We start from the raw sequence: 25,724 nt of genomic DNA, 5'->3' as shown, positions 1-25,724 counted from the left end.
ACAATGTATGATAATAGAAACTGAATACCATGTTTGCCTCTATCTTCCAATACAACTAGGAAAGTTATAAAGAGAAATTGACACAGAAATATGTTCACCAATGTACTACAATATTAAATATCTAGGCTTTGAAAAACATTGAAACTAAAGGAAATTGTAAATTGTTAAATCCTAACAATTTCATTTGAAATTAAGTAAGGAATACATATGAATTATTACAAGGAAATAAATTTGTCCTCTAGATAAGTAGCTTTGGACACCTGATACCACTTTGAAATTCTATTTGAGAGATAGTACCTTCATATAAAAAGATAGTTTTTTACATTTTTAAGTTTATGGTTAATGACAGATAATAAGAAAGAAAAAGATTTAAGTGACTGTTCATACCAAACTTATTATCAAAGCGTCCATCAAATTACATATACATGGCCATGCAAAATTGAACTGGAAAGCAATGCATAGTGAATTTGTCCTTCTGTTTCCAAGGAAACGGGTGCAGGATTGCATCTTTAAGGATGCTTTTAAAATGAAAAATTGTAGTACACTAATATCCCAGGAAGTTCAAACTTAATATATCTCATAGATTTTTGAGTTTATTGGGTTTTTGAAACAGCGGCTCTTAATATGCCTGTATACCACATGTAGGACGCTTTTATTTCTACTTAATTTCTTACCTATTTGATTCTCTCTTGCCATCCCCCCAACCCCCCCATTTCAGTAGAATGGCTTAAGAATAAGGTCTTTCCTTATTGACTTTGCATCCTTAGTATATAACACAGGTTCCAGCTTAAGCTCTTATTTAATAAAAAGTATTTTGCATGAATAACATATAGTAACATAATCTATTTTCTCCCTCTAGTTATAAGAAAAAGTGAGCTTTAGTGTCAGACTAAAATGTATTTGAATCCTGACTTCAGTATTTAGCTAGCTCTATGACCATTAGGTCAATCGTATGAATTTTCTACATATAGGTTTCCATATTTAATTGAGGATAATAACAAAACCTAAGTCATGGAATTGTGATTTTTAAATACTACAATTATTATTAAGCATCTAGCATAATGTTTCACATAGTAAGAAAACAATAAATTGTAGCTATAATAATTACAATAACTATAACTACTGGTGCTGCTACTATATCTTGCTAGGTGGTGGTACAGATGCTTTATATTCTGAATCATCACTGTAAGCTTGTATGATTACCTTCCTGCTGCTGATAGGCCCCAGAGAGGAAACCTAGTGCTACTTGAGTCCTAAACTGTAAGGTCAGGATTTAAATCCTCTTCTGCTTGATTACAAAGCCTGGGATTTTTTTCAGTACAACATGCTACCTCTTCTGGATATGTTTCAAAAACCCAGAAAGGTATAATCTCTACCTTTCAGAGTTTTTCAAATGATTTCTATAAATTAAAATATGGCCACCTGATTTAAAATTTACTACTTTAAAATACTTTAAAATCAGTAGGTTGTATAAAGGAATTTTCCCACACTTCAATTTTACTGTTTCAGAAAGCCAGTTAATTAGATTTCTTCATGTAGTGCAGGAAAGCATAAAACTGAATTTTTAATCTGGAAGTAAACATCTAGGTTCTATTTTAGAGCCCTGAATCTTTCTCAGGAGTCACCCTAGTGGCCTCAGAGAATTTCTAAGTTCTCTTTACTCATATCTGCCTTGTTATTGGCCCTGGTTATGCCTTCTTTTAGAAAAAGTTGTCAGCGTTTACTCATCAGCTGGATCTCTTGACTAGTGTGGGAGAAATACACTACTATAAGAATGGAAAAGCTCCCTTCTTCCAAAGGTACAGTCAGATTCACAATTGATGCAACAAACTTTTCAGTAAATGAGAGTGTTAGATATTTTATTGGGGATCTTCAGTAGAACTAGATTATAATAACTAGCATGCAAACAGTGTTCTAGTTTAAAAAACACATATTTTGTGTATTGAATGTAAATAAATCCCTGTAACATTAGTGCTAACATGGGAATACTGCATATTTGAAAACAGCAACAACACACCCCCAATGAAAACAGTTAAAAAAAAAAAAAAACCCAAACAAACCCAGAGGCACAGTGACTAAAGTTACAATATACTAGTAACTAAACATATATTTAGTTACATAAGTAAATTTCTAGTACTAAATATACTAGAAAGTAGTATATTCAATGTTATTACACATGAACCTCTGCACTACAGTATTCAGATTAATGCTGAATAGATGTAAACTGAAAAATTCTATAGAGAGGTATTTACCTGACTGATGGGTAAGTGGAGATTTGGCAAACAGTGCATGGATAACGCACAGAAAAACAGCCTTTGAAAACAATTCAGCTAGGAATGAATTGCATTTTTTTTTGTTATTTTCTAGTTAATCACAAGTAATGTTTATAGTTATAGAGTGGATAAAGTCATAGATATCTTAGCAAATGAACCAAAAAGTATTAGACTTCATTTTCAGATATTCTACTGTTATGACCTATAAAAATGGCAGATTCAACAAATTTAATATTTTCCAAATGCATTGTATTATTGCTGTTGAAATGCTTTAATGACAAGCAATATTAAATTAGTTTTGATTCTCAAACCTAATCCCTATTGGGTGGGAAATTAACAATATGGAACACAATTCATAAAGGAATAATTCTTATTTTGAACAACTGAACATGTATTATGAACATATGCTTGTATAGCTATGATGAAGTCAACTTTTTAATCTCTAAAGGTAACAGATATTTTGTGACTGTACTACCCAATGCAATCTACAGAGTCAATGCAATCCCTATCAAATTACCAATGGCAATTCTTTTTTTACAGAATTAGAAGAAAAAATTTTATAATTTATGTGAAAACACAAAAGACCTCGAATAGCCAAAGCAATCTTGAGAAAGAAAAACGGAATTGGAGGAATCAGGCTCCCTGACTTCAGACTATACTACAAAACTCAGTAATCAAAAGAGTATGACACTGGCACAAAAACAAATACAGATCAGTGGAACAGGATAGAAAGTCCAGAGATAACCCACACACCTATGGTCATCTAATCTATGACAAAGAAGGCAAGAATATACAGTGGAGAAAGTACAGTATCTTCAATAAGTGGTGCTAGGAAAACTGGACAGCTATGTGTAAAAGAATGAAATTAGAACACTCCCTAACACCAAAAATAAACTGAAAATGGATTAAAGACCTAAATGTAAGGCCAAATACTATAAAACTCTTAGAAGAAAACATAGAACACTCTGACATATAAATTACAAGATCTTTTTCGATCTACCTCCTACAGTGATGAAAATAAAAACAAAAATAAACAAGTGGGATCTGATTAAACTTAAAAGCTTTTGCACAGCAAAGGAAACCAGAAACAAAACAAAAAGCTCACAGAATGGGAGAAAATATTTGCAAATGAAGTGACCCACAACGGATTAATCTCCAAAATATTCAAACAGCGTATGCAGCTCAATATCTATTTATCAGAAGATCTAGACGTTTCTCCAAAGAATACATACAGATGGCCAAAAAGCACATGACAGGATTCTCAACATCACTATTAGAGAAATGCAAATCAAAACTACAGTGAGGTATCACCTCAAACTGGTCAGAATGGACATCATCAAAATATCAAACAATAAATGCTGGAGAGAGTGTGGAAAAAAAGGAACCCTCCTACCCTGTTGGTGGGAATGTAAACTGGTATAGCCACTATGGAGGTTCCTTAAGAAACTAAAAACAGAGTTACCATATGATCCATCAATCCCACTCCTGGGCATATATCCAGAGAAAACCATAATTTGAAAGGAAACATACCCCCCTACACCATTGTTCATTACAGCACAATTTACAATAGCCAGCAACCTAAATGTCCATCGACAGATGAATGTATAAAGAAGATGTGGCACATGTATACAATGGAATACTACTCAGATGTAAAAAAGAATGAAATAATGCCATTTGTAGGAACATGGATGGACCTAGAGATTGTTATATTGAGTGAAGTAAGTCAGACACAAAAAGACAAATATCATATGATAGCACTTATATATGGAATCTAAAAAAAGTTACCAATGAACTTATTTACAAAACAAAATCACAGATGTAGAAAACAAGCTTATGGTTACCAGGGGGGAAAGGGATAAATTGGGAGATTGAGATTAACATATAACACACTACTATAAATAATAAGGACCTACTGTATAGCACAGAGAACTCTACTCAGTACTCTGTAATGGCCTGTATGGGAAAGGCATCAAAAAAAGAGTGAACATATGTATAACTGATTCACTTTGCTATACACCTGAAACTAACACAACATTGTAAATGAGGTATACTCCAATAAAGATTTAAAAAGTCATAAATGAAGAAGAAATAAAAGACAGGCATTTTTTTTTCTAAAGATAAAAAAGTTAGGGAACAATTGATCTTGAATTGTACATAGTTATTAGAAAAAGTAGCTTTCTGGATGAGTGAGTGAAAAACTTTTAGTGAAAATATTTATTAAAAAATAAAGATAATAGCCCAGTGCTTCTGCACACAGCCCGCCAAGCCAAGTCTGTGCCATCATTTTGCATCAGGAACGCTGGTCTGAGGTGTGGGGTGCAGGGCCTCTGCATGGGCACCCTGTGAGCCAGTGAAACTACACTAAATACAAAGGAAAAGAAAACAAAAAGGAAATGCATCATTAAGAACCATCTCGGGGTCTGGAAGAAAGATGGCAGTGAAGTAGAAGGACGTGGAATGCATCCCTCTCCACAGATGCATCAGGAATACACCAAAAGATGCAATAATTCCCACAGAGAACCAGCTGGACACCAGAAAGGTCTGCAAATATTCTGACATAACTGGGACAAGCAACCTCTGAAGTTTGGACTGCTTCATCAGAAGTCAAGTAGGAGGCTCTGGGGAGGGTGCACTGAATCCAGGATGCTAGACTACTAGGGAGTCCTCAGACACAAGGAAGATTAACTGCAGAGAACTCTCACAGAGCCCTGTATCAGAGTGTAAGACTCAGCTTCATCTGACTGTCTGCAACTGCCAGTGCTGGACACCTCACACCAAACTACAAACAAGACAGGAACACAAACCCAGCCATCAGCACACAGACAACCTAAAGCCATATTAACCTCACAGATACCCTAAAACACACTACCTGACATGGCCCTGCTCATCAGAGAGAAAAGACACAGAGCCACACACTGGAAAGCAGACACCAGACCACCCCACCAGGAAGCCTACTCAAGACACTGGACAAACCCCACCACAGGGGACAGAGGGCAGAAACAAGAAGAATTACTACTAGGCAGCATTGGGAAAGGAGACAGCAAATCCTATAAATCAGACAAAATGAGAAGACAAACACCATGCAGGCAAAGGAGCAGGAAAAAAACCCACAAGACCAAATAAATGAAGAGGAAACAGGGAAATTGCCTGAAAAAGAATTCAGAGTAATGACAGTAAAAATGATTCAAAATCTCGATAACAAAATACAGAAAATACAAGAAACAGTTAATAAGGACTCAGAAGAACTAAAGAGCAAACAAACAGTAATGGAAAACAAAATAACCAAAATTAAAAATACTCTAGATGGTATAAACAGCAGAATAACTGAGGCAGAAAAATGAATAAGTGAGTTGGAAGACAGAATGGGGGAAATAACTGCCACAGAGCAGGAAAAAGAAAAAATAATAAAAAGAATGGAAGACAGTCTCAGAGACCTTGGTAACAACATTAAGTGAACCAACATTCGAATCATAGGCATCCCAGAAGAAGAAGAAAAAAAGAAAGGGTCTGAGAAAATATTTCAAGAGATTATAGTTGAAAATGTCCCTAACATGGGAAAGGAAATAATCAAGTCCAAGAAGCACAGAGAGTTCCATACAGAATAAACCCAAGGAGAAATACACCAAGGCACATATTAATCAAACTAACAACAATTAAACACAAAGAAAAAATATTAATAGCAGCAAGAGAAAAGCAACAAACAACATATAAGGGAAAACCCATAAGGGTAACAGCTGACCTTTCTACAGAACCTCTGCAGGCCAGAAGGGAATGGCAGGATATACTGAAAGTCCTGAAAGAGAGAAACCTACAGCCAAGAATACTCTACCCAGCAAGAATCTCATTCAGATTTGAAGGAGAAATCAAAAGCTTTACAGACAATCAAAAGCTAAGAATTCAGCACCACCAAACCAGCCTTACAACAAATGATAAAGGAACTTTTCTAGGTAGGAAACACAAGAGAAGGAAAAGACCTACAAAAACAAACCACAAACAATTAAGAAAATGGTAATAGGAACACACATGTCAATAATCACCTTAAATGTAAATGGATTAAATGCTCCAAACAAAAGACATAGACTGGCTGAATGGATACAAAAACAAGACCCTTCTATATGTTGCCTGCAAGAAACCCACTTCAGACCAAGGGACACATATAGACTGAAAGGAAAGGGATGGAAAAAGATATTCCATGCAAATGGAAGTCAAAAGAAAGCTGGAGTAGCAATACTCATATCAGACAAATTAGATTTGAAAGTAAAGACTATTACAAGAGACAAGGAAGGACACTCCATAATGATCAAGGGATCCATCCAAGAAGAACATATCACAATGGTAAATATCTATGCCCCCAACATAGGAGCACATCAATACATAAGGCAAATGCTAACAGCCATAAAAGGGGACATCGACAGTAACACAATAATAGTAGGAGACTTGAACACCCCACTTATGTCAATGGACAGATCATCCAAACAGAAAATAAATAAGGACACACAAGCTTTAAATGACACATTAGACCATCTCGACTTAATTGATATTTATGGGACATGCCATCCAAAAACTACAGAATACACTTTCTTCTCAAGTGCACACGAAACATTCTCTAGGATAGATCACATCTTGGGTCACAAGTCAAGCCTTGGTAAATTCAAGAAAATTGAAATCATATCAAGCATCTTCTCTGACCACAATGCCATGAGACCAGATATCAATTACCTGAAAAAAACTGTAAAAGATACAAACACATGGAGGCTAAACAATATGCTATTAAACAACCAAGAAATCACTAAAGAAATCAAAGAGGAAATAAAAAAAAATCTAGAAACAAATGACAATGAAAACACAACAACCCAAAACCTATGGGATGCAGCAAAGGCAGTTCTAAGAGGGAAGTGTATAGCAATACAGTCCTACCTCAAGAAACACAAAAAATATCAAATAAACAACCTAACCTTACAGTTAGAGAAAGAAGAACAGAGAAACCCCAAAGTGAGCAGAAGGAAAGAAATCATAAAGATCAGATCAGAAATAAATGAAAAAGAAATGAAGGAAACAATAGCAAAGATCAATGAAACTAAAAGCTGGTTCTTTGAGAAGATAAACAAAATTGATAAACCATTAGTCAGACTCATCAGGAAAAAAAGGGAGAAGATGCAAATCAACAGAATTAGAAATGAAAAAGGAGAAGTAACAACTGACACTGCAGAAACACAAAAGATCATGAGACACTACTGTAAACAACTATATGCCAATAAAATGGATAACCTGGAAGAAATGGGTAAATTCCTAGAAAAGTACAATCTTCCAACACTGAACCAGGAAGAAATAGAAACAATGAACAGACCAATCACAAGTATGGAAATTGAGACTGTGATTAAAAATCTCCCAACAAACAAAAGCCCAGGGACAGATGGATTCACAGGTGAATTCTATCACACATTTAGAGAAGAGCTAACACCTATCCTTCTCAAACTCTTCCAAAATATTGCAGAAGGAGGAACACTCCCAAACTCATTCTACAAGGCCACCATCACCCTGATACCAAAACCAGGAAAGATGTCACAAAAAAACAAAATTACAGGCCAATATCACTGATGAATATAGATGCAAAAATCCTCAACAAAATACTAGCTAACAGACTCCAACAGCACATTAAAAAAATCATACACCATGATCAAGTGGGTTTATCCCTGGGATGCAAGCATTCTTCAATATATGCAAATCAATCAATGTGATATATCAACAAGTTGAAGGATAAAAACCATATGATCATCTCAATAGATGCAGGAAAAGCTTTTGACAAAATTCAACATCCATTTATAATACTCTCCAGAAAATGAGCATAGGAGGAAATTACCTCAACATAATAAAAGCCATACATGAGAAAACAAAAACCAACATCGTTCTAAATGGTGAAAAACTGAAAGCATTCCCTCTAAGAACAGGAACAAGACAAGGGTGTCCACTCTCACCATTATTATTCAACATAGTTTTGGAAGTTTTAGCCACAGCAATCAGAGAAGAAAAAGAAAAGGAATCCAAACTGGAAGTGAAGAAGTAAAATTGTCACTCTTTGCAGATGACATGATATTATACATAGAAAACCCTATAGACTCTACCAGAAAACTGCTAGCACTAATGGATGAATTTAGTAAAGTAGCAGGATACAAAATGAATGCACAGAAATCTCTTGCATTCCTATACACTAACAATGAAAAAGCAGAAAGAGAAATTAAGGAAACTCTCCCATTCACCACTGCAACAAAAAGAATAAAATACCTAGGAATAAACCTGCCTAAGGAGGCAAAAGACCTTTATGCAGAAAACTTTAAGACACTGATGAAAGAAATCAAAGATGATACAAACAGATGGAGAAACATACCATGTTCCTGGATTGGAAGAATCAACATTGTGAAAATGACTGTCCTATCCAAAGCAATTTACAGATTCAACAGGATCCCTATCAAATCACCAGTGGCATTTTTCACAGAACTAGAACAATAAATCTGATAATTTGCATGGCAATGCAAAAGACCCCAAATACTCAAAGCAATTTTGAGAAGCAAAGATGGAGTTGATGGAATCAGGCTTCCTGACTTCAAACTATACTACAAGGCCATAGTGATCAAGACAGTATGGTACTGGCACAAAAATAGAAAGGAATATCAATGGAACAGACTAGAGAACCCAGAGGTAAACCCACGCATATATGGGCACCTTTGACAAAGGAGGCAAGAATATACAATGGAAAAAAGACAGCCTCTTCAATAAGTGGTGCTGGGAAAATTGGACAGCTACATGCAAAAGAATGACATTAGAACACTTCCTAACACCATACACAAAAATAAACTCAAAGTGGATTAAAGACCTACATGTAAGGCCAGACACTATAAAACTCCTAGAGGAAGACAGAACACTCTATGACATACATCAAAGCAAGATCCTTTTTGACCCACCTCCTAGAATCATGGAAATAAAATCAAGAATAAACAAATGGGACCTCATGAAACAAAAGCTTTTGCACAGTGAAAGAAACCATAAACAAGACAAGAAGGCAACCCTCAGAATGGGAGAAAATACTTGCCAATGAAGCAACGGACAAAGGATTAATCTCCAAAATATACAAGCAGCTCATGAAGCTTAATACCAAAAAAGCAAATAACCCAATCCACAAATGGGCAGAAGACCTAAATAGACGTTTCTCCAAAGAAGAGATACAGATGGCCAACAAACACATGAAAAGATGCTCAACATCACTCATCATTAGAGAAATGCAAGTCAAAGCCACAATGAGGTATCACCTCATACCAGTCTCAATGGCCATCATCAAAAAATCTAGAAACAATAAATGTTGCAGAGGGTGTGGAGAAAAGGGAACTCTCCTGCACTGTTGGTGGAAATGTAAGTTGGTACAGCCACTATAGAAAACAGTTTGGAGGTTCCTTAAAAAACTAAAAATGGGACTACCATATGATCCAGTAATCCCACTACTGGGCATATACCCAGAGAAAACCTTAATCCAAAAAGAAACATGTACCATAATGTTTATTGCAGCACTATTTACAATAGCCAGGATATGGAAGCAACCTAAATGCTCATCAACAGATGAATGGATGAAGAAGATGTGGCACATATATACAATGGAATATTACTCAGCCATAAAAAGGAATGAGATGGAGCTATATGTAATGAGGTGGACAGATCTAGAGTCTGTCATACAGAGTGAAGTAAACCAGAAAGAGAAAAACAAATACTGTATGCTAACTCATATATACGGAATTTAAAAAAAAAAAAAACAAAAAAAAGGTACTGATGAACCTAGTGACAAAAGAAGAATAAGGATGCAGATGCAGAGAATGGACTGGAGGACATGGGGCTGGGGGAGTGGGGGGCGAAGGGGAAGCTGGGACAAAGTAAGAGAGTAGCATAGACATATATACGCTACCAAGTGTAAAATAGATAGCTAGTGGGAAGTTGCTATATAACAAAGAGAGATCAACTCGATGATGGGTGATGCCTTAGAGGGCCAGGACAGGGAGGGTGGGAGGGAGTCATGGGAGGGAGGGGATATGGGGATATATGTATAAATACAGCTGATTCACTTTAGTGTACCTCAAAAGCTGGTACAAGTGTAAAACAAATATATTCCAATAAAGAGCTTAAAAAAATAATAGATATTTTGAAAAAGCATGGTACAGATCAAGGGTTCTCAGTATGTCCACAAAGTCAATGTGATTTTGATAATAATAAGATAATACTTTTCACTCTCACTTCTCATGAATGTACAGGGAGTCTTCCATAGGCTACATGGTTTGTTATATTGTATAGACTGAATATCAAGGCAGATGTAAGAATCCAGCTATCTTTTATTGGCCAGTTATTATTGCAGTTTACAAAAAAATGTAAATGATGCCAATCTTCTTACTATCTGATTTTGCTTTATAAAATATATTTCTTTTTCAAAGACATGTTACTTATATTAATGTGTAATGGATTATTACATATTCTTTAAATTTTTAAAGTTTCGAGTTTTTTTCAACACAGTAAATATTAATAATTATAGCCCACATCAGCAAAAGCTCTTTGTGGTTTATAATAAATTTTAAGAGGGTAAGTTCCATATGACTAAACAGCTTTAAAACTATTGGTAGAGAAACAAGAAAATACTATTTATTCCATCTTAAACTATGCTCTTACTTTTTACAAATCCCAGTGATATGAACCTTTATGGTCCTTGTAGTTTATGAGAAGGCATTTAAAATCTGTTTGCTCCTTTTGCAAAATATATTTATAACTTAACCAAAATAAATAATTCATACCTCGCCAAGTGAGTAATAACGTCTTGGGATCTGGGAATCCGGATAGATGTTTTCAAGGTACCAAGAAAAGGGCTTACACTTCAGATTTTCTCTTAGTGTTTTTCTGACTGACACATCTCCATAATCCACTTTGACAACACCTGGAATTTTTCAGAGAAACACACAATCAGTTTATGCTATTTTCATTTTAGCTCTATTGCACTCTGTTTACTTTGCTATCAGTTTTTTTCTCAGTAATTAAAATTTCATCAAATTGAGTTGCATATGCAGCTGTTACTAAACTGCTTTTCTTACTAACATCCAATTAGTACATTAAATGGATATAAGAAATTTTTTTTATTGGTTATGACTTTTCAAATGCAATTATCACTGAGTACTTGTACTTCTTAGATTGAATAATTAATCAACTAAGTGTAAGCTGGTATTAATTTAGTATCTCAAAATCAAAGCTTAATTGAGCTGTGTGATAATGTGGTTGTTTCTCTTTAATAAAAATTTCAGTAGCTCCACTATTTTTATTATTGCTCATGTTGTCCTTTTGTGTCATTTATTCACCACTCGTGGATTTCATGAGAAACTTACATAAATATGATCCACAAAATGGATGCCATTTATGTGTTCTAAGTTTTCCTTCTTGAATTTTTATTCTATGTTTACCATAGACCTAATTTTTTCTTTATTGATTTTTTTCCTGTTTTATAAATTAGTGTAAACCACTTCAAATCCTTGAATAAGTTAGTAAATAAATAAGCATAAAGAAACTAACATGAGCAAATGAAATATACTAATGTGTATGTTAAAATTGCTTAATTGTACTTCATAAAATAATAGACTATATGAATTTAAAATGAATATATCCATTGAAGATCATAAAAGAATGCTTTTTAGTTGAGAAATAAAAATAATGTCACTAATTTTTTATAAAAGATATGGTGACATGAATTACTCATTTTTACTAACATTAAAATATTTAATTGAAATGACTAAATAACTGTGATAAGATGACAGTTATTTCTTAAATTATTTTGAAAAGGTCTCTGTTTAACATGTTTATTTAAGACCAATAAGCAACCAGACTTTGGCCCAGTATTTAGTATATTCTATCCCACTAATTGGCAGCAAAGCCAATTCGTCATTTTGCAAAAAAAGAACAATCGTTTAGACAATCTAAATGTCTGTAAGTAATACCATTATTTGGGTCACTATTTTCAAATGAGGCAACACTCTTGAAGCTCATCATCTGCCAGTTCTCCCCACCCCCCAACATCCCTGGGTTTTTTTCAAAATTTTAGTTTTCCCACAGTTAAATGTCTTACTGTTGTTAGAAAGCATTCTGATATGCTTAAGCAGCCAAACCATTTCCTTCTAAAATAAAATATTGATTTTTTAAGCTAGTGTTTGGATGAAAATAACATGATCTTGGGCTTTTTAGACAAAAGTTCAAAAACATTTACAAAATAGATTGCTAAAAGAATTTCTTTCTGTTAAGTGCTCCACAAATAGATGGTCTTGAAAATCTTATAAACAGATGCTATTGGACCCAGAAAAAAAAACACTGCCACTTCAAAGGACTTAGTTCAACAGTTAGTTTTACTGTTCTGGTTTTATTTTTGAGGTGGGCAAATTTAAAGTGGCTTATTTATACATCAGTATCCTCCCTTTTCATCATGTTAAGATTTAGTGTTCCTGGCTCCAGAATTTTTTCCTAAGAGGCTTTTATGAGCACTTTTCTGACTGGAAGGATGTTTAAAGATTCATTTGCATATATTTTACATGAGATAAGATAAAATGTTAATTGCCCACATCAGATATTTGAAAGGGTGGTTGGTGGACAATGATAGAGCTTATTGAGGAAAGCTGATGCCTCCTTACCCTAATACTTCTAAGCCACCCCTTGGCACTGCCACTACAACTTGGGCTTTGTCTTAGTCCTAGACAATTACTTTCAATTACCATTACAAATGCACAAAAATACTGTGGACTTCTCTTAATATTTTGGTATCCCACATTTCTCAGGACCCTGCAGTTAGGCAAGGATATCTGACTGGTCCTATCCAATGTACTGTGTGGGAAAGGGACATACATCACGTCTGGTCTTAAGAATAGAAGGACTGGTATGAGACCCTTCTGCTCTCTTTTCTTATACTACAGTCCTTGTACTTCTGTATGTGCAGCTACAAGATGGTGAGACCTTTGTTAGTTTGTGTCAATGAGTGACTATGAAATAGAGTCTGAATTAGATTTTTCAGTTCCATGGCTTAAAATACTATCTCACTTGTTTCCCAAACTCTATCTCCAACCCAAGCCTCTCCAAAGTAGTTTATCCCATTGTTTACCCAATAATTTTACTGGGACCTCTAATAGGCATCTCAAATTTGACATGTCCAAAAAGGTTCTCTTGACTTCCCACATGATCCATCTTCAAGATTCTCCATTTCAGTAACTAGCACAAATATCCACCCATTTTCTCAGGGCAAAAACATAGAGGTATTTCTTTTATCTCACACACACATTCAATTCATAAGAAATTCACAGTATGGATCTTTCTGCTTACGGTGGGGTTACATCCTGATAAACCCATCATAAGTTGAAAATATAAGTCAAAAATGCACTCAATACACCTAACTACCAAACATAGCTAAGCTGAGCCTACCTTAAGTGTTCTCAGGACACTTAACATTAGCCTACAATTGGGCAAAATCATCTAATGTTAATCCAATTTTGTAAAAAAATTGTTGAATATCTCATGTATTTTATTGAATATTGTATTGAAAGTGAAAAACAGAATGATTGAATGGCTACAGAATGGTTTTAACTGTATTGGTTGTTCACCCTCCTGATTGGATGGTTGACTGGTAGCTGGTGCTGCCTAGCTTCTCAAGAGAGTATCATACTGCATGTTGCTAGCCTGGAAAAATATCAAAATCTGAAATTTGAGAAGTACAGTTTCCACTGAATACACATTGCTTTCATGCCATAGTAAAGTCAAAAAATTAAGTCAAATCATCATGAGTCAGGAACTGTCTGTATATCCCCAGCCCCATTACCATCTTGATCCCACTCTCTCTCCTCGCTTGCCTAGACTAGCATTGCCATAGCCTCCTAACTAGTTCCCCTGACATCTTACATTTCTCCATCTATCCTTTATTTACTATTGCCTGTTCTGTAGGCAATATATTTGAAATATAAATAAAATCATGTTCTCCCCTGTTCCAAAGCTTCCAGTGATTTTCCACTGTGCTAAACATAATTGACAGTATTCTAACCATTGCCAAAGATTCTTCGTGAAATGAATCTTGGTTACCTGTTTGAATTAATCACCTGTATTCATTTCATGGTAGCAACACTGGTTTTCTCTCTTTCTCTCTCTCTTTCTCCCTTCCTTCCTTCCTTCCTTCCTTCCTTTCTTTCTCTCTCTCTCTCTTTCTTTTCCTGTTTAGAAAGGTATTACCCTGGAATTTATATGAGTTACCCATCACTTCGTCCAAATCTCTGCTCAAACTTTACATCCTCGGGCTCACTCTGACCTTCCTATCTGAATTGATCACCCTTCCCATCATCCTGGTAATGCTCTATCCCTCTATCCTCCTTAACTGTTCTCCAGCATCTTTGTTAGTACTTGATATCATATCACAGGTTAATTGTCTTATTGCCTCCCCAACAAAAACTTTGGACAAATTAATGTCTTGAAGCCTAAGGTTTCCTGTCTAATGATATCTTATATGATGTTGTGAATACTAAATAGTGTCTGAAAAAAGGCATAGTTTTCATAGTTTGAAAACTGTATGGTACAATTATGGTAACTATACTGTATGCTATAATTATTCATAATTACCAAATACATATTATATATTGTAATGGACACCTGTTGTTTTTGTCTGCCCAACATCCATTCTGTATTTTGCTAAGAGTATTCAAGTTTTCTTTGGGCAACCATCACAGCCCCACTTTCACTTTGTGTGGCTTGGTAACCACATTCCCCTTCCTGCCTTTCCAGCTCCAACTGGGATCACAGAATAAAGGCATATCACCAGTGAATCTTGTTAAAATTCACGTTCTGATTCAGGTCGTCTAGAGTGAGGCCTGAGAGTCCACATACCTAGCAAGCTCTAAGGGGGTGCAGGTTGCTCAGGCCAAATTGTGAGTAACACCCAAGACAATCAAAGCAGTCCATTTCTCAACCTTACTCAACAACCCATCATAATGATTGGCTCAGGAATGGGCATGTGAACCATCCAGGCTAATAAAAGTATACTCTGACAAATTTCTAGGACTATTAGGAAGTTGAAGCTCTTTTTCTTTTGGAATTGCTAGCTGTAGAGATGATTAAAACCTGGAGCTTCTGAGGCTACCGTATAGAGAATGCCTAAGACAGTGAAGCCCGTACAGGAGTAGATAAACAGACGGAAAGAGAGAGCGAAACAGGCCAAGATAGAGAGCATAAACCAAGCCAACATTAAGTCAGGAGATATTTATCCTGTTCCAACTATATATAGGGCACAATTTCTAAGCACTTGGGATACATCAGTGAACAAATAAATGTATCTTCCTCAATGGAGTTTACATTCTAGGGGAAGGAAACATAAGTTAACAGTAATACATTAGAAGGTGATACATGCTATGACAAAAATAGAATAGGGTGAGGGAAGAAGGTTGTAACAGAAGGAATCTTAATGCATTATGATTTTTTTTTCAAAGGCAACTTACAAGATTTGCAAGTTTTTTAAGGTAAATCAATGGGATTTGCACAAATGCTGGAGAAGCTCTGACAATTAGAATTTCCTGATGAGTTAGAATAAAAAGTATTTTAAGTAACTCTACATTTGCAGGTTTGATTAATAGGAAAATGATAATATTTATGGGCAGTTATATTTTATTTAATAACCTGTCATTCATCACTTAAAAATCTATTTCATGGTAGTATTAAATTTAGATACATAAAACAATTATGTTTTAATTCTTTAGATAATAGATAGAAGGTTATAATAATCTCAATTAAGTTCTTTCCAACTAGATACCTAATAAGCTTAACAGTTCTGGTTACCTATAATCAAAGTACCTGATGACAGAATACCCTGATCATAGGCTAACGCTTAGAGTTTTGTGCATAAGAATACATATTGCAGCATAGCTTAAAGTGGAAAAAAGGGGAAATAATTTCCATCCATAAGGGAATTCTTAAGTAAATCAGTGGTATACCTAATTGACAAAATATAATTGCTATATTGAAATAATTATGTCCGTATAAAATAGGAGAAATGTAAATAAAATATAAAGAATTTTTATTACACTGTCAATATAACTGAGTAGAATAAAAATATATGGAACAACAAAAATAATTGAAAAATAAAAACAGTACATTCCCTTTGCTACTAAAGAAAGACTGGAAAAAACCTTAAAAAATCTAGTTTTTCCTTAAGCACAAAAGCTAAAGCTGTGCAGCTAATCAGTTTTTTTACATAAAATGATATATTAACCATATACTTGCATATTATAGTAGATGAGTATAGATAGTTTCAGCTAAGAATTTCTTGATATTTTCAAAATTCCTTATAAAGAGAAAATCATCTTTATTTTGTTATTGAAATTGTCATCAAGAGCTATTTGAATAAGGATCTACATTTCTTTCTTCTCAAGTGTAATAAAAAGATCATTTTTAAGCCAACTAGGGATTACTGTATTCTAGAATATCTAAGTACTATAGTGTGTCAGATTGAGATTAGTTGGAATTTTTTTTTAATTGAAAAATACTCTTTTAATCTGCCATTTTAATTTTTACCCATTCTTAATATGTACACAAATTACCCAGGCTCATAACCATTCATTAGGAAGTCACTGGATAGCACTATATTAAGAGGCTGATGATCCATGCCAGCTAATAATACACAGTGATTATCTGTTGAATTTAGATTTACTATTAGTACTTCAATTTTATTTTAATGGAATAAAAGTGAGATATGAATTATACAAAGATCATAGCTTCTGCTGAGAGCAATATCACATAAAGAATCAAATATCAGACAACTGCTCAACTTATTTAAGTCTATCTGATCTTTACAGTCAAAAGTGTGGGCAGGTCAGGAGGTGGCAAAGATGGTGGAGTAGGAAGACCCTGAACTCCCTTCCTCCTAGAGACGAAACAAATTACAACTATTTGCATAATAGCTATCTATGGGAATGACCAGAAGATTATTACACTAAAGACATAAAAAAGGTAGTATGATATGACTCACAGACTTAGGGAACAAACTTATGGTTACTGGGTGGGGAGGAGGGATAGATTGGGAGTTTGGGATTGAGATGTACACACTGCTATATTTAATATAACCAACAAGGACCTACTGTATAGCACAGGGAACTCTGCTCAATATTCTGTAATAACATAAATGGGAAAAGAATTTGCAAAAGAATAGATACATGTATATGTATCACTGAATCACTGCTGTACACCTGAAACTAACACGATATTGTTAACTATGCACCCATATAAAATAAATATTTAAAAAAAAAAGGAAACACAATAAAATTAGTAGGAATGATGGAGACACAGTATAGTTAGGACCCACACCTTCAGGCTGGCAACCCACAAACAGAAGGGATATCACAATCATAGAGTTTCTCTGCAATGAATGAGGGGTCTGAGCCCCATATTGAGCTACCTAGCCTGGGGATCCTGCACCAGGCAAATGAGCCCCTAGAATGCCTGGCTTTGAAAACCAGCAGTGCTTATGTTCAGGAAAGTGGGAAAGCTATAGGAAACAGACTTCGCTGTTAAAAGGCTCATGCAAAATATCACACAATCTGATTCTTAGTACAGAGACAGTAGTTTGAAAGGAGCCTGGGTCAGACCCATTTGCTGATCTTGGAGAGCCTCCTGGAGAGGCAGAAGACATCCCCCTTCTGGGGATGAAGAAGGAGACAGCCACTGGAGGCAGCCATTTTGGGGATCTCATTTTTTTAGTGCTTTAACAATATTGCTGGCAAGTGACATTTTGAAATCCTCCCTCTACCCTATAAGTGCCAGGGGCTTACCTGCCCATCAGTGGGCCAGCAACAGCCCCAAAATAATACCATTTGCAGCAACATGAATGGACCTAGAGATTGTCACACTGAGTGAAGTAAGACACAGAAAGACAAATATCATATGATATCACTTATATGTGGAATCTAAAAAAAAAGGTGTATAAATGAACTTATTTACAAAACAGATATAGAGTCACAGATGTAGAAAACAAATTTATGGTTACCAGGAGATAGGGGAGGGAGGGATAAATTGGGATATTGGGATTGACATATACACACTACTATATATAAAATAGATAACTAATAAGAACCTGCTGTATAGCACAGGGAACTCCACTCAATACTCTGTAATGACCTATATGGGAAAAGAATCTAAAAAACCAAAAAGTGGATATGTGTATATGTATAACTGATTTAGTTTGCTGTACACCTGAAACTAACACAACATTATAAGTCAACTGTACTCCAATAAAATTTTTTTTTAAAAAAGAGAAGTATGTCTCTATTGAAGAAATATGTCTCTATCTGTTTTCATGAGTTAGAATTACTTTACACTTGCTGAAAGTGTTGAGAGAGAGAGAGAAAGAGAGAGAGAGGGGGAGGGAGAGAGAGGGAGAGAGATATAATTGTATGCAATATTTGGATCCAGAGCATTACCAGGTTTCAGTAACAAAGAACATCCTTAACAATTTTAAATATTTGAGTGCATTTTCCTAGTGTGTATTTTGTCAGCCTTGCCTGCAAAGCCAATAAGCAAATCTAATTATGTTTTTGAATTGTGAGTTATTAGGGAAAAAAAAAAAGCTAATATGGCCCAGGAAGACTAGTGTGACTTGGTTATTACATTTTATAAACTAAAGCAATACCTAAGACTGTATTCTGGTGCATGTTTCAAACAGAAGAAATATTAAGTACACAGAGTCAATTCTTGATTATTTAGGCTAACAAAATGTAAAACTACATATATATGTGTAAAAAAGTATATATAAAACCTATATATATTTTTTTCAACAGGAATGACTTCTGTATCTTTTAAGTATTTGTTTATTCAGCAAAGGAAAATAATTCTGAGTATATGGAGATATGATTAAAGGAGATTAAGAACACACCAGTTCACTTAGAGACTGGTTCTCCTGACTGGGTTTGAATTCTGTTCTGCAATGTACTAGATGTGTGATATTGAACAATTTAACAATTTATGTAACCTCATAGGGCCTCAGTTTTTTCCTCCATTAGATGGCATAATAATAGCATCTTCCTCAGAGTGTTACTGTGATTATTAGATGAGTTAACATGTAAAACACTTAAACAGTGCATGATACATAGTAAGTGTTCACTAAATGTTACCTATTATGTTTGCAGTTGTTTTAATGTGGATATGTACCTCAAGGGGCACACCATCCCCTCATAGAAGAGTAGGCTAGCTATTCCCTGAGCCTGTGCACTTCTGGTGTATATCAGATGAATGGAGTGGGAAATCAACAACTTTAACTTTGGCCCTGATGCCCTTTCAGTGAGAAGCATAGCATATATCACTTTCAAGACTTCTCAGAATTGCACTCCTACAGGTATCATTTAAGGTCTCAATCCAAGCATTTTTCTAACCCCAAAGTACTAATAAAATGAAGCTGAAGCTCCACACATCTCTGTACTTTACATTTCCCCTACCCACGTTTGTGCATTACAGTGATTTTGACACATATGCCACACAAGAAAAACACAAATCATGGTTTTTCAGTTAAGAAGATACACTACTAAAAACAGTAGCAATTCAGATTAAAAGAAAAAAGAACTGTTCTAAGAGGACATGTCGATCTCTGTTTTGAAATAAAAATTATAAAAATATTCTCAACCTCCATTGTCAACAACGAAATTTCCCTCTTCTGTCCTGAACTACTACAAATGAGTGAGCTGAAAAAGGCTACGGAAAAGTCATTAGTCACCCCAGGGACACTGTACACTCTTACTACAGAGCAACCCATGACAAAAATTTCAATAAGCATGAGTTTGACTTATGAGTTGGGGGAAAGCTAAAATAACATATTGCTCCTGGGTTTCCCATGCAGTATTTATCTTCTTCCAGCACCACTCATGTCAAAGACTTGATAGTGAAAGCAAAGCAAAGTTTATTTATTGCATACATAAGATACAATTCACAAACCAGACTTAACACTGGTTGGTATGAGAACTTCTCAGCAGTTACCAAGTAAGGGCAAAGTTCAGTAATGATGAAAACAGGCCAAGTGTGTCAGCTGTACTATTGTGATGCTAAAATAGTCTTCTACATTATAGTCTAGTACTCATTACAAAGAGAATACTAACATGCCTCTTCTTTTTTTAGAGCTTTGTATTTTTCTTAGGATGTCACTGGTCTAAGTCTACAACATCATGAAAGGAATAGCATGTGTATAATGTAGTTTTTTGTTTTCTGGTGAGGGTTTGATTTGTCTAGAAATCAAAGAAAGTATGTTGAATCATACCATAGTTACGACAGCTATGGTATTCAAATGTACAAACTCTGAAGAATATCAGGAGTGTTTCTTAAAATATAAATAAACTTGCAAATGTTGATTTAAGTGTCTCACATTACTTCTGTCCTTTGACTTTGCTTGTTGTAAATAGGTTAAAACCTCAAAATCATTAGTCAAAAAATAAGGGAGGTAGTTACTGAAAACTCTGGGAAAAAAATTTCAATGCAGTAAACATTTACTGATTAACAACTGTATAAAATCACAAAATTGCATGAAAATTGTAACTGAGTTAGAACTGACCTTTCTTAGATGAAAAAAACCTAAGGCAGGGAGAAGAGGTCAGGAAGGCCTCTCCAAGGAAGTGATCATTGAAATGAAATGTTAATCAATGATGGGTCAGATGAGATGGAGAGTGAATTGGGCGAGCATTACACAAAATGCCATCTGGTTTTTGTTTTTTAGGAATCTTTAGGGAAGTAAAAGTTGTTTTTCTTTGGCTATTACCTAGGATTAATCATTTCTTTATTTCTGTATTATTTTCTCTGACAAACAGACCCTAAGATGGTCCTGATTGCCCCCACTTCCTGGAATTCAGGCCCCTGTGTGGTCCCTTTTCCATGAGTGTGGGCAGAACCTGTGACTTGCTTCTAACCAAGAGAATATGACAAAAGTGAGGGGGTGTCATGAAGGAGATGATGTTACATTAGAATCATAACTTACATCTTGCCAGCATGTTTCCTATTCACTGTCCCCCTTATTGGCTTGGGTGAATTAAGCTGCCTTGTTGTAAGTGGCAAAATGCAACTCTCTCAATGGAGAGGCCCACATGGCATGAAACTGCTGGCAAAACCAGCAAGGAACTGAACCCCTCACTTTGACAGTCAGCAAGGAGCTAAATTCTGACAATAATCACATGAACTTGGAAGCAGATCCTTCCCTAATTGGGCTTTGAGATGAGACAGCAGCCCTGGCTGGCATGTTGATTGTAGCCATGTGAGAGGGCCTGAAGCAGAGGACCCCATTAGGCCTTGCCTGCAATCCAACCCACAGGACATATAAGATAATAAAAGTGTGTGGTTTTAAGCCACTAGGTTTGTGTTAGTTATTACACATCAATAGATAATTAGTCCTTTGCCCTTTTGTGTCATTTCAGACTGTATCTGAAATGTCTTCTTTTTGATACGTATAGCATTAAGTCCACTATCATAAAAACTTCCTAGAAAACTACAAAAAACTAAAAAAAAATTTGGGGAGAATATTTTGAAATTTAAATAATCATTTACTTCTTAATATTTACATTTAAAAAGTCTTTTAAAGTTGAATATCTAGAAGTATTAATACATGATCTACTTAAGAATACATAAAGATCAGAGACAGGAAGATGGCAGAGGAGAAAGACGTCGAGATCACCTTCCTCCCCACAAATACATCAAAAATACGTCTACATGTGGAACAGCTCCTACGGAACACCTTCCAAATGCTGGCAGGGGACCTCAGACTTCCAAAAAGGCAAGAAAATCCCCAAGTAACTGTGTAGAGCAAAAGAAAAAGAAGGATAAAAAGATACAAAGGAATCAGGATGAGACCTGCCCCTTTGGGAGGGAGCTGTGAAGGGGGAACATTTCCACACACTGGCAGGGACAGGGGGAGCTTTGGAGCCCCTGGAGGAGAGGGCAACAACAGGTGTGCGGAAGGCAGAGTGGAGAGATTTCTGCACAGAGGATCAGTGCAGACCAGCTCTTCCCAGCCTGAGACGCTTGTCTGCTAGCCTGCTGGGGTGAGTGGGGGCTAGGCGCTGAGGCTTGGGCTTCGGAGGTCAGACCCCAGCGAGAGGACTGGGGTTGGCTGTATGAAGACAGCCTAGGGGGGCGAGTGCACCACAGCTAGCCAGGAGGGAGTCTGGGGGAAAGCCCAGGCCTGACGGTGAGGCAGAAGACCTTTGTTTTGGGGTGCTCGAGAGACAGCCTGCCATAGGAGCTTCCTATTCCATGAGTTCACAGATGGTAGGGCAACATCTATGTGAGTGCCACTGTGAGACACAGCTGTTATATCAGAACACAGAGCCTGCTGCCACATCCACCAAGCATCCTATGTGCCAGGCAGGTTACTCTCCACACCCTCCCACAGCCAGTGAAGCCCACCACTGCTAAGGTCCCACCTTCTGGGACCAGCTTCCCCAGGAGAATGCATGGTGCACCTCAGGCTCACGCCAACCTCTGCTGCTGCAGGCATGCCCTGCACATTTCAATTGAACTGCTGTATCCCTCCCTCCCCTGGGCCTGAGGGAGCAAGTGAGCCCTAATCAGTCACTGCTTTTGCCCTCTCTTGCCTGTGCGGAAACTGATGCCTGGAAGCATCACAGATGCGTGGTCCGGCCTCTGCCACACACAGAGGCAGGACCAAAACCATAACTGAACCCTGGGGGCTGTGGGACCAAAGAGGAGAAAGGGAAACCTCTCTGTACAGGCATAGGAGGAGCAGATTAAATATCCGCAATCAGCTTGGTAGACGCTGCATCTGTGGATTACCTGAATAGATGAGTGTTCCTACAATTGGGGTTGTGGAATTTGGGGGCAACTGTGGACTCTGGGCACAAGTACATGCAGGAATGAGGCCATATCAGAGTCTGAGCTGACACCACAGTGCCCACAGCAGGTGTAGAGACCTACCTAGAAGTATTGGAGGACTTCCTGGTTTGCTTTCTGCTTTTGATTTGTTTCTCGTTCTATGTATTTGTTACTTTAGTTTTTAGTGTATGTTTTCATATGTGGGTTTGTTTATTGGCTTGGTTGCTCTCTTTGTTTTCTCTCTCTCTCTTTTGTTCTTTTCTCTTTTTCTTCTCTTTTCTTTTTGTGAATGCATATGTGTAAGTCTCTTTGTGTGATTTTTGTCTTTTTAGTTTTGCTTTTACCATTTGTCTTGGGGTTTTGTCTATTTTTTCTGTCTTTCTTTTCTTCTTCTTCTTCTTCTGTGCTGAGCAGCTTGCAGGGTCTTGGTTCCCTGGCTGGGGGTCAGACCTAGGCCTCTGAGGTGGGAGAGCTGAGTCCAGGACAATAGACCACCAGAGAACTCCTGACCCCATGGAATATTAATCAGCAAGAGCTCTCCCAGAGGTCTCCATCTTAGCACTAAGATCCAGATCGATCCAGCAGCCAGCAATGTCCACTGCTGGAGGTCTCTTGCCAAGCAATTGGCAAGACAGGAACACAGCCCCACCCATTAACAGGCAGACTGCCTATAGTCATACTAAGTTCACAGACAACCCCAAACACACCACCAGACATGGCCCTGCCCATCAGAAGGACAAGATCCAGCTCCACCCACCAGAACACAGGCACCAGTTCTCCCCCCTCCTCAAGAAGCCTACCCAAGACACTGGACTAAGCTCCCCACTAGGGACAGACAACAGAATTAAGAGGAACTATGACCCTGCAGTCTGAGGAAAGGAGACCCCAAACAGAGTAAGGGAAACAAAATGAGAAGATAGAGAAAGATTCAGCAGATGAAGGAACAATGTAAAAACCCACAAGACCAAACAAATGAGGAAGAGATAGGCAGTCTACTTGAAAAAGAATTCAGAGTAATGACAGTAAAGATGATCCAAGATCTCAGAAATAGTATGGGAGCACAGATGGAGAAAATACAAGAAATGTTTAACAATGAGCTAGAAGAACTAAAGAGCAAACAAACAGTTTGCTCAATAACTGAAATTAAAAATACTCTAGAAGGACTCAATAGCAGAAAACTGAGATAGAAGAACAGATAAGTGATCTGGAAGATAGAATGGTGGAAATAACTGCCACAGAACAGAATAAAGAAAAAAGAACGAAAAGAATTGAGGACAGTCTCAGAGACCCCTGGGACAACATTAAACACAGCAACATTCGAATTATAGGGGTCCCAGAAGAAGAAGAGAAAAAAAAAGGGTCTGAGAAGATATTTGAAGAGATTATAGTAGAAAACTTTCCCAATATGGGAAAAGAAATAGTCGATCAAGTCCAGGAAGTGCAGAGAGTCCCATATAGGATAAAACCAAGGAGAAACATGCCAAAACACATATTAATCAAACTATCAAAAATTAAATACAAAGAAAAAATATTAAAAGCAGTAAGGACAAGGCAACAAATAAAATACAAGGGAATCCCCGTAAGGTTAACAACTGATCTTTCAACAGAAACTCTGCAAGCCAGAAGGGAGTGGCAGGATATATTTTAAATGATGAAAGGGAAAACCTACAACTAAGATTACTCTAGCCAGCAAGGATCTCATTCAGATTTGATGGGGAAATCTAAAGCTTTACAGACAAGCAAAAATGAAGAGAAGTCAGCACCACCAGACCAGATTTACAACAAATGCTAAAGGAAATTCTCTAGGCAGGAAACACAAGAGAAGGAAAAGACCTACAAAAACAAACCCCAAACAATTAAGAAAATGGTAATAGGAACATACATATCTATAGTTACCTTAAATGTGAATGGATTAAATGCTCCAACCAAAAGACACAGGCTATTTGAATGGATACAAAAACAAGACCCATATATATGCTGTCTACAAGAGACACACTTCAGATCTAGGGACACATACAGACTGAAAGTGAGGGGGTGGAAAAAGACAGTCCATGGAAATGGAAATCAAAAGAAAGCTGGGGTAGCAATACTCACATCAGACAAAAGAGACTTTAAAATAAAGACTATTACAAGAAACAAGGAAGGACATTACATAATGATAAAAGGCTCAATCCAAGAAGAAGATACAACAATTGTAAATATTTTTGCACCCAGTATGGGAGCACCTCAATACATAAGGCAAATGCTAACAGTCATGAAAGCAGAAATTGACAATAACACAATAATAGTAGGGGACTTTAACACCCCACTTACACCAATGGACAGATCAACCAAACAGAAATTAAATAAAGAAACACAAGCTCTAAATGATACATTAAACTAGATGGACTTAATCAATATTTATAGGACATTCCACCTGAAAACAATAGAATACACTTTCTTCTCAAGTGCACATGGAACATTCTCCAGGATAGATCACATCTTGGGTCACAAATCAAGCCTCAATAAATTTAAGAAAATTGAAATTATATCAAGCATCTTTTCTGACCACAATGCAATGAGACTAGA

General features: G+C 36.4%; 1 protein-coding gene across 2 annotated transcripts in view; it reads right to left on the bottom strand.

The window, feature by feature from the left end:
* GALNT13 (polypeptide N-acetylgalactosaminyltransferase 13) overlaps nt 1–25,724 on the bottom strand; it is a 535,071-nt gene that overhangs the window by 50,754 nt on the left and 458,593 nt on the right. For both annotated transcript variants that reach the window (XM_057746923.1, XM_057746924.1), the window contains exon 10: nt 11,096–11,235. In XM_057746923.1, coding sequence (XP_057602906.1) covers nt 11,096–11,235 — 140 coding nt within the window. The remainder of the gene's footprint in view (nt 1–11,095; nt 11,236–25,724) is intronic.

Source organism: Hippopotamus amphibius, chromosome 8 (genome assembly GCF_030028045.1).
Source record: "Hippopotamus amphibius kiboko isolate mHipAmp2 chromosome 8, mHipAmp2.hap2, whole genome shotgun sequence".
NCBI classification, from domain to species: Eukaryota; Metazoa; Chordata; class Mammalia; order Artiodactyla; family Hippopotamidae; genus Hippopotamus; species Hippopotamus amphibius.
This window is presented reverse-complemented; position numbering and strand designations above follow the sequence as displayed.